The sequence below is a fragment of the Danio rerio genome, chromosome 20 (genome assembly GCF_052040795.2).
Source record: "Danio rerio strain M-AB ecotype USA chromosome 20, GRCz13ab, whole genome shotgun sequence".
Lineage (NCBI taxonomy): Eukaryota > Metazoa > Chordata > Actinopteri > Cypriniformes > Danionidae > Danio > Danio rerio.
The window spans coordinates 56,738,619-56,755,000 of NC_141040.1; the positions used below are offsets into that span (position 1 = coordinate 56,738,619).

General features: G+C 37.3%; 2 protein-coding genes across 4 annotated transcripts in view; both read left to right on the forward strand.

Moving 5' to 3' along the window:
* Window positions 1-16,382, forward strand: part of arhgap39 (Rho GTPase activating protein 39) — a 297,080-nt gene that overhangs the window by 188,581 nt on the left and 92,117 nt on the right. The gene's annotated exons all lie outside the window — the stretch shown is intronic.
* The window catches only part of pycr3 (pyrroline-5-carboxylate reductase 3), a 540,655-nt gene continuing 525,888 nt past the window's right edge, over window positions 1,616-16,382 (forward strand). Inside the window, exons 1-7 of one of the 2 annotated variants that reach the window (NM_001044938.1) lie at window positions 1,658-1,752; window positions 1,878-1,956; window positions 3,687-3,751; window positions 5,526-5,705; window positions 7,165-7,377; window positions 11,463-11,555; window positions 13,042-14,075. In NM_001044938.1, coding sequence (NP_001038403.1) covers window positions 1,711-1,752; window positions 1,878-1,956; window positions 3,687-3,751; window positions 5,526-5,705; window positions 7,165-7,377; window positions 11,463-11,555; window positions 13,042-13,236 — 867 coding nt within the window. In that variant the 5' untranslated portion in view covers window positions 1,658-1,710 and the 3' untranslated portion in view covers window positions 13,237-14,075. Of the gene's footprint in view, window positions 1,753-1,877; window positions 1,957-3,686; window positions 3,752-5,525; window positions 5,706-7,164; window positions 10,139-11,462; window positions 11,556-13,041; window positions 14,076-16,382 lie in introns of those variants that run through there. The other variant, XR_015517754.1, reaches the window with a different exon arrangement.

A 16,382-nucleotide genomic window follows, 5' to 3' on the forward strand; every position in this document is an offset into this window, starting at 1 on the left:
TCTAAGAAATATACATATGTAATAAAAAATTGTAAACAATACAGTGACATTAAGGTACTTAATGTCACCAAATACACAGAAATAAAGAAGTCTGTCTTACATGTGTATTTGATGACTTGTCTAGTGTTTGGGTTTTTCTAGCACACAGGTGTCAAACTCAGTTCCAAAAGGGCCGCAGCTCTGCACAGTTTAGTTCCAACCCTAATCAAACACACCTGATCAAACTAATCGAGTCCTTCAGGCTTGTTTGAAACCTACAGGTAAGTGTGTTGGAGCAGGATTGGAACTAAACTGTGCAGGGCATCGGCCCTCCAGGAATTGAGTTTGACACTGCTGCTGCGTTTGGTGCTTCTTTGCATTTCTTATGTTGGTTTACTTCTTATCTCTCCTGTCGTCAACATTATATCAGTCTCCTATATTGGTCTATAAGTCATTTACTGCTATGGTTTCTCGCGGTGTTCGTCAGGGTTCTGTCCTACTCTTTTTGCGCTATAGGGGAATTGATTAACTAAATTGGCCGTTGTGTATGAGTGTGTGTGTGAATGAGTGTCTATGGGTGTTTTCCAGTACTGGGTTGCAGCTGGAAGGGCATCCGCTGTGTGCTGGAATAGTTGGCGGTTCATTCCACTGTGGTGACCCCTGATAAATAAAGGACTAAGCTGAATTAGAATGAATGAATGAATGTAGCTTTTATGAAGCCAGAAAGTGATGTTCATTTATTTCTTCACTGCCTTTATGTTTCTCTTTTATTTTTAACATTATAAAAATGCTAATTTACCAAGGAAAGATGTTATTTTATGCATATTTTAACATTTATATATATATATTCATATTTAATAGGCAAGTGTCATATACATAAATGTAAATTAAAAGAACACATTTTTTTACAGTATTTAAAATTTAATGCATTGAATAGTCCATGCTTGTAAATCTATTAAATTAAATTAATTAATTAAATTAAATAATTAAATTAAATCCCCCCCCCCCCCCCCCCGAATTTTCTGAATTTTAATTGTTTGATTCTGTCTCTCACAGTGGAAATGCACCTCTGCTGAAAATGTAGACCTCTCTATGATTTCTTTGTAGATGTTTAAAAAATCACAGCATGATCAAATACTTATTGACCTCACTGTATATCATTAAACTAAAGGGTAAACAAACAAGAAACGTAAACAAGAAATCACTAAAATGTTAACATAAATAAATAAATGTATACATTAAAATGCAAACACTGGGCAGTGAAGCTCTGGACTGGAGAATACAGATCAGAGCTTGACACAGAAAATGACTACTGACTAACAAGTTTATACTGAAGCTGGAGTCATTTATTGTAATTTATTACATCTAAAATCTCCAGTGAGTAATTATGCAGCCTACTTTATTTTAATACTTTAATAATATATCATATACCAAAATTACATGCAACATATGCATTTAATATAATAGTAAATATAGTTTACTCCTTACCTCGTCTAATTCTTCTTTCCATGGATCAGGAATTACAGCAACACTGATCTGCTGGATATATTGTTGACGTTGTGTGTTGTATCTTGCTCCAGTCCAGCAGATGTCAGCAGTGTACATGCTATAGTTTCGAGTCTGTACTGTAAGTCCTGAAGAAAATGCCATCCATGTGAGAAGAGTTTACAAATTAAACAGGGATCAAGTTAACAATTTAGCTGCTGCTGCTGCGTCTTTATCAAACTTACCATGAGTCTGTCAGGTGCTTCAGACAAGACCAGCGATTCACCCGTGAGTAGGTTTTGTTGACCATATACTATATTAACCTGCTGATTAAATGTTGTTTAGTGAACAGATGTCAGCAGCAGCATCTCCAGTATTATGATTGTGAAATAAAATGTCTGTTGTGAATTCAGGATGTGTTTCAGATTAAGATCGGATTCATCGGAGCGGGAAACATGGCGTTTGGCGTCGCGCAGGGAATCATCGCCTCAGGTCAACAAATACCTGACAGTACCTTAAATAACTGCATTATATCAACAGTTCTGTTTATAAAGTGTCTAGTATCATGTCAAGTACATTCAGTAGGAAAAAAATATAACAGTAGTTTAATTTATAACAAACCTACGTGCTTTTGAACCTTATATATATATATATATATATATATATATATATATATATATATATATATATATATATTTTTTTTTTTTTTTTTTTTCCATATTTTAATCGTATAATATGTTGTATTAGGCCTGTTGTTTTGTTCATTTCTGCACTGACAGCTCGAAAGAAAGATTTACATTGATCTGAGTTCATCTGCTATGTCTCTCTATAATTTAAGCCTATAATGCAGAATTCTAGCCAACGTTTCTTTTATAGATTGATTAATTCAATAGATCGATTTTTACAAAACCTGACAATTGAAATGAGGCTTTGTATATATGAGAAAGTCTGACCTCTGCTTTATATTCGGTGACGATGTCTGTGAGTTGTTAAAATTAAAGGGCACATTTTTGCTTATAAAATATTCTATACACAACTGGTCAAAAGTTTGGGGTCAGTATGATTGTTAAATATGTTAAACTAAGCTTCTTCTGCTCACCAAGGCTGCAATTATTTCATCATAAATACAAATTGTGAAATGTTGCATAAAATAACTGTTCAAAAGTACTTTATCATTTAATTTATTCATTTATTCCAGTGATTTTAAAGATGAAATTTCAGCTTCATTACTCCAGTCACATGATCCTTCAGAAATCACTAATATTAATTATTATTATATTTATTAATGGTAATAGTAATAAAAGCAATAATGTCTGGGGTAATCATTTTATTTGAAATTACATACAATAACAAAGCAGTTATTTAAATTTTTGATAAATATTTAACAATTTAACATTTTTTACATTTAATAAATGTAGCCTTGATGAACTGAATAAGTTTTCTTAAAAACATAAAAAAAATTACTGTAAATATATATACAGTGGAAGTCAGAGTTATTAGCCCCCCTTTGTTGTTTTTTTCTTTTTAAAATATGTCCTAAATTATGTTTAACAGAGCAAGGAAATGTTGATAGTATGTCTGATAATATTTTTTCCTCTGAACAAAGTCTTATTTGTTTTATTTTGACTAGAATTAAAGCAGTTCTTAATTTTTTATGAACCATTTTAAGGTCAAATTTATTAGTTCCTTAAGCTAATTATTTTTCAAACTGTCTCCAGAACAAACCATCGTTATACAATAACTTGCCTAATTACCCTAACCTGCCTGGTTAACCTAATTAACCTAGTTAAGACTGCTTCCATCTTTTACTTTCACACAAGTACTTAGTCATTTTAGCGCACGCCTCAGATACTGTTGGCTGGTTCCTGTTGGTTGTGTGTCTTTTTTTACTGACGCCATTATAACGACACAGATCACTGCCTATTCACGAGAAAAAAGTGATTGACAGGTGTAATTATGTGTGTAACTTGCCTTTATTCATTTACTGTATGATTTGTTTATGGGTAAAACAAAGACCATGCAGGTCAGGTAGTTTAAACGGTAGGCTACAAATAATTAATTGGTCATTAATTAATTAATTATTCATAATCGAAAATCTAATCGAATCGTGACTTTAGAATCGAAAATGTAATCGAATCGAGGATTTGGAGGATCGTGACACCCTTACGTGTGATTTGTGTGGTTTTATTGACATTTTATTGCTTTTATTTTTTATGTTATAGGGAAGGTTCCACCAAGTAATATAATTATTAGTGCTCCATCCATGAACAACCTTCCTCGCTTTAAGGTAAGACCTTATGAACATTTAAATTACGCTTTTCCAAAAAAAAAATGTAAAGAAATATTTTGATATAATAAAATGTTCTACGGTTTCCCCCACAAGTCCAAAGACATGCAGTACAGGTGAATTGACCGTAGTGTATGAATGAGTGTGTTTCCCAGTGATGGGTTGCGGCTGGAAGGGCATTCCCTGCATAAACATATGCTGGATAAGTTGGTGGTTCATTCCGCTGTGGCGACCCATGATTAATAAAGGGACTAAGCCGAAAATGAATAAATACAATTTTTTAAAAATAGCTATATATATATATATATATATATATACACACACACACACACACACACACACACACACACACACACACACGGTTAAAATCTGAGGTTTACAGACATTCTAAAAAAGCAATATAAGCATTTTAAAAAATGTCTGATGGTAAATCATACTAAACGTTTACTATTTTAGCTTCAGGATTACCTAAATTATTTGCTAAATGCCAGAATAATTAGAGAATTCTTTTTTTGAGAATTTTGTATTAATTTCTAGACAGTCAAAAGTTTTCACACATTTCCTTGGTATTTTTTAGCTTTGCTATTAAATTGTAAAACTTTGGTCAAATGTTTTGGGTCTCCTTCCACAAGCTTCTCACAATAGTTGGCAAGAATTTTGGCCCATTCCTCCTGACAGAATTGCTGTGACTGAGTCAGATTTGTAGGCTGTCTTGCTCGCACAAGCTTTTTCAACTCCGCTCACACATTTTCTTTAGGATTGAGATCAGGGCTTTGTGATGGCCACTCCAAAACATTCACTCTGTTGTCCTCAAAGCACATTTTAACAAGTTTATAAGTATGCTTAGGGTCATGGTCTGTTTGGAAGACCAATTAGTGGCCAAGTTTTAATCTCCTTGAGATGTTGCTTCAGTATTTCTACATGACGTTGTTTCTTCATGATGCCATCTATGCTGTAAAGTGGACCAGTCCCTCCTGCAGCAAAACAGTCCCACAACTTAAAGATGGTGTTCCTTTGCTTGTGCGCTTTCCCCTTTGTCCTCCAAATTTAACACTGCTCATTATGGCCAAACAGTTCAATCTTAGCTCCATCAGAGCACAGGACATGTCTCCAGACATTAGTCTTTTTCCCAGTGTCATTTAGCACATTGTAATCTGGCTTTGTTGTTGATTCTGGCTTGTTGATTTCCCCATGTGGTCACACAAGGAAGCAGTGTGTTTGAGCTTTTCCTTCAATACTATTCTACAGTTGTGCCTCCAAATAACTCAAAAAATGTCAATTAGCCAATCAGAAACTTCCAAAACCTTGACATCATCATCTGAGCTTTTTCAGAGGCAGAATAATCTTATTGTATGTAAACTTGACTTTCAAGAAAAGTATAACAATTTCTCAACAAATAACTATTTCATTATTCTGCTGTTAAGCATAACACATGTGATCATCCTCACTTACCTAAAAGAGTAAAGTTTTAGTCACATTAACATCTGACTTTTTTAAATGGTGATGTGCCTTTTTATACAGTGTATGTAAACTTCTGCTTTCAACTGTGTATATATAAAAGTAGCACAAGTGATGACACCAAATAATACTCCATTTGGCTTTACTTACAAACAGCAAACAACAAAGATTAAAAATATTTGATATTTTAATGTTTAGAAAACAAAAGCACACCTGACATTTTTAAATGGATAAAGTTTAGAACATTTGTAGTTTATGAGATCTTGTATCCATATTTCTGCAGTATTGTAACAGGTTTGTGTTGATGCTCCTACAGGAGAAAGGTGTTTCAGTCACTCATTCCAATCATGAGGTTGTTGGAGGCTCTCGTTTGATCTTTCTGGCTGTCAAACCTCACATCATTCCACAAGTCCTAAAAGAAATCTCACAGGAAGTCACCAAGGAACACATCATCGTTTCCATGGCTGCCGGAATCACTATAGCAACACTCGAGGAGGTGACCATTTACATACTTTCACTTTTTATGTTTTATGTAAATTGATAGTTATCCTTACACTTTATTGTTTTGTTTGAATTCATACAGTGAAATCAAAATTATTTTACACCTTCAACATTTCTCACATTATCACAGTTTGTTAATTGTATTTTATTCTATGGTTGCCACTGTAACAGCAACTAATTGTATGGCTGTATTCTGTTCTATAGTTGCTACAGTAACACAGTGACCATAGTTGTATGGCCGTGTTCTATTTTATAGTTGCTACGGCAACACAGTGACTATAATTGTATGGCTGTGTTCCTTTTTATAGTTGCTACGGTAGCACAGCGACTATAGTTGTAAGGCTGTGTTCTGTTCTATAGTTGCTACGGTAACACGGCGACTATAGTTGTATGGCTGTGTTCTGTTTTATAGTTGCTATGGTAACAGCAACTATAGTTGTATGGCTGTGTTCTCTTCTGTACTTGCTACGGCAACGCAGTGACCATAAATGTATGGCTGTATTCCATTTTAAAGTTGCTACAGTAGCACAGCGACTATAGAAGTACGGCTATATTCTATTCTATAGTTGCCCCGGTAGCACAGCGACTGTAGTTGTACAGCTGTGTCCCGTTCTGTAGTTGCTACGGTAACACAGCAACTAGTTGAATTGTTGTGTTCCGTTCTATAGTTGCTACGTTAATACAGCGACTATAATTGTATGGCTGTATTCCGTTCTATAGTTGCTACGGCAACACAGCAACTAGTTGAATTGCTGTGTTCCGTTCTATAGTTGCTACGTTAATACAGCGACTATAATTGTATGGCTGTATTCCGTTCTATAGTTGCTACGGCAACTCAGCGACTATAGTTGTATGGCTGTGTTCCGTTCTATAGTTGCTAGGTTAATACAGCGACTAAAAGTGTATTGCTGTGTTCCGTTCTATAGTTGATACGGCAACGCAGCGACTATAGTTGTATGGCTGTGTTCCGTTCTATAGTTGCTACGGCAACTCAGCGACTATAGTTGTACGGCTGTGTTCCGTTCTATAGTTGCTAGGTTAATACAGCGACTAAAAGTGAATTGCTGTGTTCCATTCTATAGTTGATACGGCAACACAGCGACTATAGTTGTATGGCTGTATTCCGTTCTATAGTTGCTAAGGCAACTCAGCGACTACAATTGTATTGCTGTGTGCCGTTCTATAGTTGCTACGGTAACACAGCCAGTATAATTATATGATTGTGTTCTATTTTATAGTTGCTACGGTAACAGTGACTATAGTTGTATGGCTGTATTCTATTCTATAGTTGCTACGGTAACACAGCAACTGTAATTGTATGGCTGTATTTTGTTCTATAATTGCGATGGTAACACAACGACTATGGTAATATAAACAAATAACTCGAGACTGTAAGGTATATTTAACTAGTATAACTATACTACATTGTTGTCCGTGTCTCTTGTGTTTTCCAGCTGTTGCCTGCTGGAACACATGTAATCCGTATAATGCCGAATCTTCCCTGTATGCTCCTGGAGGGTGCATTACTCCTGTCCTGCGGCTCCCATGCGGGAGAGCAGGAGGAGACCCTCCTGAAGACGCTTCTTGGCCCCTGTGGGTTGGTGGAGTTTGGACCCGAGTCCTGGATCGACGCCCACGTGGGCTTGAGTGGGAGCGGCGTCGCATTCGTGAGTAGATTTTCTGTGTTAGAAAAGACTCCCCAATACACACTGAAAAGTAGTGATGGGAGAAGCAAAGCTTTTGAAACAGCACATGCTAGAGACACCTGCTGGTCAAAATGGTGCAAATGCAACAAAAACTCAGACAAAGAGTGCATTAGAGTTGACTTTTTCAAACATATCACATACTTTAAGTTGAAAGCGTGACTAATAAATGCAATTAAAAAGACTGAAATAAAAAGAAATATATTTATGCTTTTCAGGAGCCACGTGTGCACCAACTGACAGGTCAAATCTGCTTCTTTCTCTCTCTTTCAAGCTCAAAGCAAACTTGAATGCCAAAGCATTTTAGATATGTATATAAAATAGCCCATGTAGTATATTAACATCATCAAAATAATCAGCAAATGAGAAATAAATGACTAAAGTTAATAAAAACTGAAAATTTCTCAAAAACTTATCATAATTGACCCTTCCCTAAGCCACGCCCAAAAACCACCACCCACCAATCGTGGCTTAGCAACTGTAGCTACGTGCAGGGGCTCTGTCAAGCTTTCGAGCGAGTGCATATGGATTGTGCAAATCTGATAACCGGTATCCTAAAAGTTTGGACGGGATGGTGGAATTTTTTCCCTTTTCAAAACCTAAAACCCAAGAGGAGAAATGCCAGCGTGGATCAAACTGTGTGAGGGGCGCTAAAGGAGCGGAGCTAAGTTGGTTTTGTTGTGATATTCCAGACACATTCAGTCAGAAGGCAGCAATAACTCACACCTCTTACCCTAAACAGATCTAAACTGTGTTTCCTACAAAAACACAAAGCAGGTCATGTTTCACAGCGGTCTTATTCCTTTTTTTGCTTGATATTGTGAGTAATGCACCGTTTAAGCCTTCGTCATAACGTTAGTAATGTAGTCATACTAATAGCGAATAGTTCATAATGACACGAGTTATTGAATCTGCAAATCTGTTGCTAACTTTACTGAACTTCATATTTCCATCTATATCAAGCTACGAATATTTGACATTACAAATCAACAGAACAAAACCGAGATATGATCACTGAGCAGCTGCGATCAATTTACTTTACCCCAAGCTGTTTTTCAGTCCTTTGTAAAGAGCACACAAACATACTGACAGTAATAGGTGACTTACTGTTCATTGTTATGGGTCAATGATGCTAATATTCAGCACAAATCCATCAGTTTCCCCTTTCTGGCTGTTCTATCTATGAATGAACTATGAAAAAGCACAATTTTTCTCTGATATTTCACCTGTTCGCAAAAAATGACATTATATCCCTGGCAATGTCTGAAACCGGCGCACACACATTGAACAAGCCGTGCCAGGCATGAAAGCTTGACAGGCATAGCAACAGTAACTAAGGAGGGCGGGGCTTAGCGAAGGGTCCATTGCCAGATTAAAATGAGTAGATTTTTTAATAAGGCACATGCATTGATTAGCTAACCATTACTAATGGTGTACATGTTTTGCAGCCAGTTTAGATGTCATTTCGTCCTCTCTGAGAACTGTACATAGTAAAGTTTTTCGGAGTCATTTAGATTAATGAATCTGTTATTTACTTTTTCCCTTGGTATTGCGGCTGTGCGCGCTGTCAGCTGTGAAATCAGGCGAATGTAGTCTTTAAAAAAAGCAATGCAAAAACGCATATGGGCTTTAGAAAGCGAAAGCAAAAGTTGAATTCCGGACATTTTAGGAGATTTAGAAACACGGACAAGTCCTAAAAACTGTCTGCACGATTGTTGACTGGTCTCACGGGCACGGAACGAAACGGGTAAACGAGAGAAGATTTTCCACTACTTAATCGATCACGGATGTTTGGTTATATTGAGTGGATACAAAAAGTTAAAAGGATGTTAGTAATAGTAAATAAAAATAAATCAAGGACTCTGTACAAATTGTGAATAAGAAAGGAATGCAATAATTTACAAATCTCATAATCTTATTTTATTTACAATAGAATATAGCTAATATATCAAATGTTGAAAGTGAGAAATGTTTAATATTTCAGGCCAAATGTTGGCTCATTTTGGATTTCAAGGCTTTCAAGGTTGCGACAGATAGCAATAACTGGCTAGAAAAGTCAAATGTACATATTAGGAACAGCTGGAGGGTCAATTTTGCACTTAATAGGTCAATTGGCAACACAATTGTTTATAAAAAGAGCCTCTCAGTGTGGCAGTGTCTCTTATGCCGAGTTCAGACTGCGTGATTTTCAAAGTAGTCGTGTCACAGATGTGTTCACACTGCATGACTATCTGCGCTAGCGTTTGGTCGCTGCTTTGTTCACACTGCAAGATGGATTTCACATTGCATGACTTTACTATAGGAAGAATCACAGACAACTTCGTCCAAACTACGTCTCACAGCCAAAAACATGAAAGAAGCCTTTAATGGGGTAGAAAATGTGCATATTTGCTCACCTGGGTTTGAAGGGAATCAGCAATGTCACCTCAACTTTCTTTTTTAACTTTCTGTATGAAACGTCAAACAGACACGGTGCTCCTGCCAAACCTCCACTAGTTTTTCCTCCATTTCTTGAGTCCAAATAAAACGAAGAGGGCTTTTAACTTCTCCCCCAACCTCCTGCTTACCTGCAGGTACCAATGGTACACACACACACACATAAATGAAAGCTGCTCTCTCATTGGCTGTAGGTGATCGCTGATGTTATTTTCAGTCAACTCCTTTCACACGGCATGACTTGAATCGCGGACAGCTCCAGATATTCAGCACGACTACATACATGACAGTCAACGACAAAAGGAAAAGAAAAAGACTCAAACATCCGTCGCAAAATAAAATGTTACATTATCGAAATGAACTGAACTGAGCTCCCATACATGCGTGCTTACATCTCAAAGGTAAAACAACCACAGGAATAGTCCTCTTAAAGGGGACACTTATACACAATGCATATCAAACATTAAGCGACCGTTACAATATCACAATAATTAACCTCGAAAAAAAAACGAGCAATCACTAACTTACCAGACTGCTGTTGTGTTTGCGATAAGGAGGGACGAGGCTGAATCCAGCTTCTTATTCGCAGCTTCTTATTGACTCTATCCAGTCCACCTTAACCACGAGGCTTCCGTTTTCAGCTTTTTTATTTGCGCTCAGGAAAACACACTAAGCAAGGGCTTATTATGCGGTTCTGGCACCATCTTGTGGCCGCCGACAAGCTCTCTTAGAAATTGTAAATATTTTAAAATAGCCACTGTTCTTTCATATAAACTGCATAGTTGCAATCTAAACAACTACAATCTCCACTAAGAAAAGCCTCAAAAGTACATTTTGTTGTCTAACAACAGTAAAATTTGTCAAACTGTAGAGTCTCTGCTTGTTGCTTGCTGTATCTGGGCGGAGTAATACACAGTGAAGGGGGAAGAGGCCTTTGTGTGATGTTACTGGCAAAATATATAGCACGGCTATCAGCCAATCAGATTCAAGAACCAGACAGAACTGTTGTATAATAGCTATTATAAACTAATATTCATTCGTATATTGACTATTCATTCATATTCAACTTAAGAGCTATTTTCAACCTATACTGAAGCGGTAATCTAACTACACTAGCTCTAAATAAACTATAAATATTGATTCAAAACTGATTCGAAACAAAAGATTTGTAAAGCATGCAAGACGCATCTCTGCTGTTCGCTGTAATGTGAAGTGGAGCTGAACAATAAGTAAATAAATTGCCTTTACTATTTAGCAAAAGCTGCGATTGTCTTGCACATCATGTTAGGGAAGTACAGTGATGTGATCTCCTCCAGAAGGAAAAAATTAATATTATTATTCCCTCCAGAACTGTCTTGAGCATCTGTCTGCGCTCCTGCAAATGCCACCGATTATGTTTTATGCCATATTAGTTCGAGTTTGATACATAAATCATCTGCCAAAAGTATGACAAAGTACTTTCTGATGGTATAAGTGTTTTTATTTACGGAGATCATCTACATGCAGAGATTTCAGGTGTCGTTTCATCAGTTTTCAGTGTTTCGGGACTGGATTGGGGGATTTTTTTTTTTTTTTTTTTGTCGCGGTTTTCCAGCTGTGTGTGTTTTTCACAGGTGTATGTGTTCGCGGAGGCGCTGGCAGATGGTGCTGTTAAGATGGGGATGCCCAGCACTCTGGCTCGACGCATTGCAGCACAGACAATACTGGTGGGTGTTTTATATTTTCTGCATTTAATAGCCAGACGGGTTTAGCAGAGAAGTTTAAGCAGGCAAAACTAAATGCATCAGGAGATTTTAACATTTTATTTAGTATAATTTGCTGTTATTTGCTAGAATTACATTTTTACTTACTTATTTGATTTTTTTTATATCTTATGGCTGCAGTTTAAAAGTGATTTATTTTTTCTTTCTATTTATTTATCCTTTTATGTGCTTGTTAGAATTTTTGTTAATCGTTGTTGGAGGTAAAATAGTTTAAAACTGTCATTTTTGCAACTTTGTTTTCTCTAAAAAACATTCTGTCGCTCCATTTAAACATTTTTTTTTTATTTTTAAAGTAATTTTCATGTGTAGTTTAAAACACAAATTTACATTTACATTTAGTCATTTAGCAGACACTTTTATCCAAATCGATTTACAAATGAGGACAAGGAAGCAATTTACACAACTAAGAGCAACAATGAATAAGTGCTGTAGACAAGTTTTAGGTGTGTAAAGTGTAAGACGCAAAACATTAGTAATTTTTTTTGTAGTACAGTTAGTAGTGGAGCCAGAGAGGCAATTGCAGATTAGGAAGTGTAGTGGAGACTAAATAGTTGAGTTTTTAGTTGTTTCTTGAAGACAGCGAGTGACTCTGCCGTTCTGATGCAGTTAGGGAGTTCATTCCACCAACTGGGCAGATTGAATGCGAGCGTTCGGGAAAGTGATTTCTTCCCTCTTTGGGACTTTCTGTTCATTCACAGAACGCAAGTTTCTGGAGGACACATACATCTGCAGAAGTGAGAGCAGATAAGGAGCAAAGCCAGAAGTCGCTTTGTAGGCAAACATCAGAGCTTTGAATTTGATGCGAGCAGCAACTGGCAGCCAGTGCAAACGGATGAGCAGCGGAGTGACATGTGCTCTTTTAGGTTCATTGAAGACCACTCATGCTGCTACGTTCTGAAGCAGCTGAAGAGGTTTGATAGAGTTAGCTGGAAGCCCGGCTAGTAGAGAGTTGCAATAGTCCAGTCTGGAGAGAACAAGAGCTTGAACAAGGAGTTGAGCTGCATGTTCAGATAGGAAGGGTCGGACCTTTCTGATGTTATAGAGTGCGAATCAGAGTGCGAATCAGCAGTTCTAGAAATGTGGTCAGAGAAGTTTAGTTGTTCATCAATCGTTACTCCAAGGCTTTTCACCATTTTGTATGCAGTAATGGTTGCCCCATCCATCTGGATTGAAAAGTTATGGTGTAGAGTCGGGTTGGCAGAAACTACAAGCATTTCTGTTTTCGTGAGGTTCAGCTGAAGATGATGATCTTTCATCCAGTGTGAAATGTCTGACAGGCAGGCTGAGATGCGAGCTGGAACCGAGAGATCATCAGGATGAAAAGAGAGGTATAGCTGGGTATCATCAGCATAGCAGTGGTAGGAAAATCCATGTTTCTGGATGACTGGTCCTAGAGATGTCATGTAGATGTCTGTGCGTGTGTGTTCAGGGTGCTGGAGTGTTACTGCGGGACTCCGGGAAGCTGCCGGCGGAGCTGAAGGCCGAGGTTTGCACTCCTGGAGGAACCACCATTCACGGCATCCACGCGCTGGAGAAAGGAGGATTCAGAGCGGCTGCGATTGGCGCGGTGGAGGCGGCGTCAGAAAGAGCTCGAGAACTTGGAAACAAGCAGAAGAAGAACTGAATCATCCTACAGGAGAGATAAAGCTGCAGTTAAAGCAGGGGTGTCCAAACTCTGTCCTGGAGGGCCGGTGTCCTGCATAGTTTAGCTCCAACTTCCTTCAACAGGCATACCTGCCAACATTTGGGTTATTGGGTGGCTGAACTGAAGAGCGGGGAGCGGGTATGGAGATGGTTGCGCGTTGGGTTTGATACGCAAGGGGTCTGTACCAAAAAGCAGAACAATACGGGAGATGGGTCTGAAATACGGGAGACTCCCGGGAAAAACAGGAGTGTTGGCAGGTATGTCCACACATCTGCCTGGAAGTTTCTAGTTTACCTAGTAAGAGCTTGATTAGTTGCTTCTGGTGTGTTTAATTGGGGTTGGAGGTAAAATATGCAGGACACCATCTCTCCAGAACCGAATTTGGGCACCCCTGAATTAAAGGGTCAGTTCAGCCTAATATGAAAACCACCACGTTATTTACTCACCCTCAAGTCATGTTGGGTTTAAATGCCTGTTTTGAGTCAAACCAACACAATCGGAGTAGTTTTACATTTTATCTTGGCTCTTCATCTTCTTCTTTATGGTTCTTCTTTTCCCTGGGTTTTATTTACCACAAATTAATGCACTGACTATGCACTTTTCAAAATAAAAGTCACAACACCATTATACTGCATATATAGTGGTGTTGATAGACTTTTATTTTGAAAAGTACATATTTAGTGCATAGGTTTGTGGTCAAACTAACCCATACCCCACCAGGGGGTTAATTTATGTCTAATAAAACCAATTCATGTGTTTTCATAAAATAAATATTTATAATTTTTTAATCATTAAATTATAAACTCAATACCAAACCCCCTGAATCTTCTTTTTCTTCTTGATTTATGTAGTTTTATTATTGTTTTGCGGTTTAAATTACTGCCACCTACTAGAATTGGATTTGGATTTGGAAATATGCTGTATTATTTATTAAAAAATAAATTGCAGTCACTCCCTTTCCTTTGAATGTGTCTCGCATCAAGTCAGAGATTTCTATGACAAGGTTATTACATTTATTAAAGAAAGTCAGATAAAATAAAATGATCGAATCTAAATTATACTGAATGTATAAATGTTTATTTATTTATTTAAACACACACACTATGCACTATGATTAAGGTTATATAGTCTGGATAATGACATTCTTTCACAAATGTAATCGCCTATTTATAGCACTAGAAACGTCTGACTCGACGTAAGATGCAAGCTCCAGGAATAGACACATCTGTCAGGAACCATTTCCCACACAGTTTGTTTACCACCTAAAGATGACGCCCAACAAGTAAACTGGTCGGCTTGGCATTACTGTATAATGTTAGACAGTGTATCACTCTTAATAAAGCTGCACACACGCGTCGACCCGTCATATACTGCGTTAGAATGCTACAAGAAGCGAATGCTTAGAGTTCAAAAATTAGGAATATTTGTGTTACAAAAACACATAGATCTGTTTTATAACACAGAGTGTGGGTTATTTTGGCAATAAATTGATGTGCTTTAGAAAGCTTCAAAATAAAAGTCACTACCCAACAACTGTATACAGTATGAAGAGGCAGGATAACATTAAAAACTCTTGACACTTATGAATAAGAAGTGTATAAGCAGAGGATGGCTTGAGAGAGAGTAAATTATAGGCTGATTTAAGTTTTGTGATGAACTATGCCTTTAAATCCCACTTATGTCTTATTTCAGTGTTTCTCAACCACGTTCCTGGTAGACCACCAGCTCTGCACGTTTACCATGTCTCTTTAAGCAAACACACCTGATTCAGATCATCAGCAGAGACTGAAAGACCTGTAATGGTGTGACAGACAAAAGTGAAGAGACATCCAAAACATTCTGGTGGTCCTCCAGGAACGTGGTTGAGAATCACTTATACGGATTATATATTTAATATGAAGTAATTTATTAATTCAAAATAAAAGTCACTAACAAAACCACTTTATACAGCATGAAGAGCCAGGATAACATTTTAAACTCCTCCTACTGTGTTTGTCTGAAGTATATAGACTGAGGATGGCTTGAGGGAGAGTAAACTATGGCCTGATTTAAATTTTGTGGTGAACTATGCCTTTAAATCCCACTTATGTCTTATTTTAAGTGTTTCTCAACCACATTCCTTGAGGACCACCAGCTCTGCACATTCTCCATATCTCCTTAACCAAACACACCTGATTCAGATCATCAGCAAAGACTGAAAGACCTGGAATGGGTGTGACAGACAAAGGAGACATCAAAAAAAACGCAGTGCTGGTGGTCCTCCAGGAACATGGTTGAGAAACACTGATATACGGAATATATATTTAATATAATATACATGAAGTGATTGTTTGCAGTTTATCATTTAAAACTTAGAAATATTTTTATAACAAAAACAAAATCTGCTTTATAAGACAGAGTATGGGTTCGTTTGTCGACAAATTGATGCGTTTTTGAAAGCTTCAAAATAAAAGTCCCTAACCAACAACTTTATACAGCATGAAGAGCCAGAGTACAATTTAAAAACTACTCCGACTGTGATCATCTAACAAAAAAACAAACAAACGGAGGAGTAAATTATGGGCTAATTGTAATATTAGAGTGAACTGTCCCTTTAAAACCCACTTATGTCTTATTTCAGTGTTTCTCAACCACGTTCCTGAAGGACCACCAGCTCTGCACATTCTCCGTATCTCCTTAACCAAACACACCAGATTCAGATCATCAGCTCATTAACAGAGACTGAAAGACCTGTAATGATAAAGGAGATATCCAAAACCTGCAGTGCTGGTGGTCCTCCAGGAATGTGGTTGAGAATCACTTATACGGATTATATATTTAATATGAAGTAATTTGTTAATTCAAAATAAAAGTCACTAACAAAACCACTTTATACAGCATGAAGAGCCAGGATAACATTTTAAACTTCTCCTGTGTTTGTCTGAAGCATTTAGACTGAGGATGGCTTGAGGGAGAGTAAATTTTGGGCTCATTTAAATTTTGGGGTGAGCTATGCCTTTAAATCCCACTTATGTCTGTCTTAAGTGTTTCTCAACCACGTTCATGGAGGACCACCAGCTCTGCACATTTTCCATATCTCTTTAACCAACCACACCTGATTCAGATCATCAGCAGAAACTGAAAGA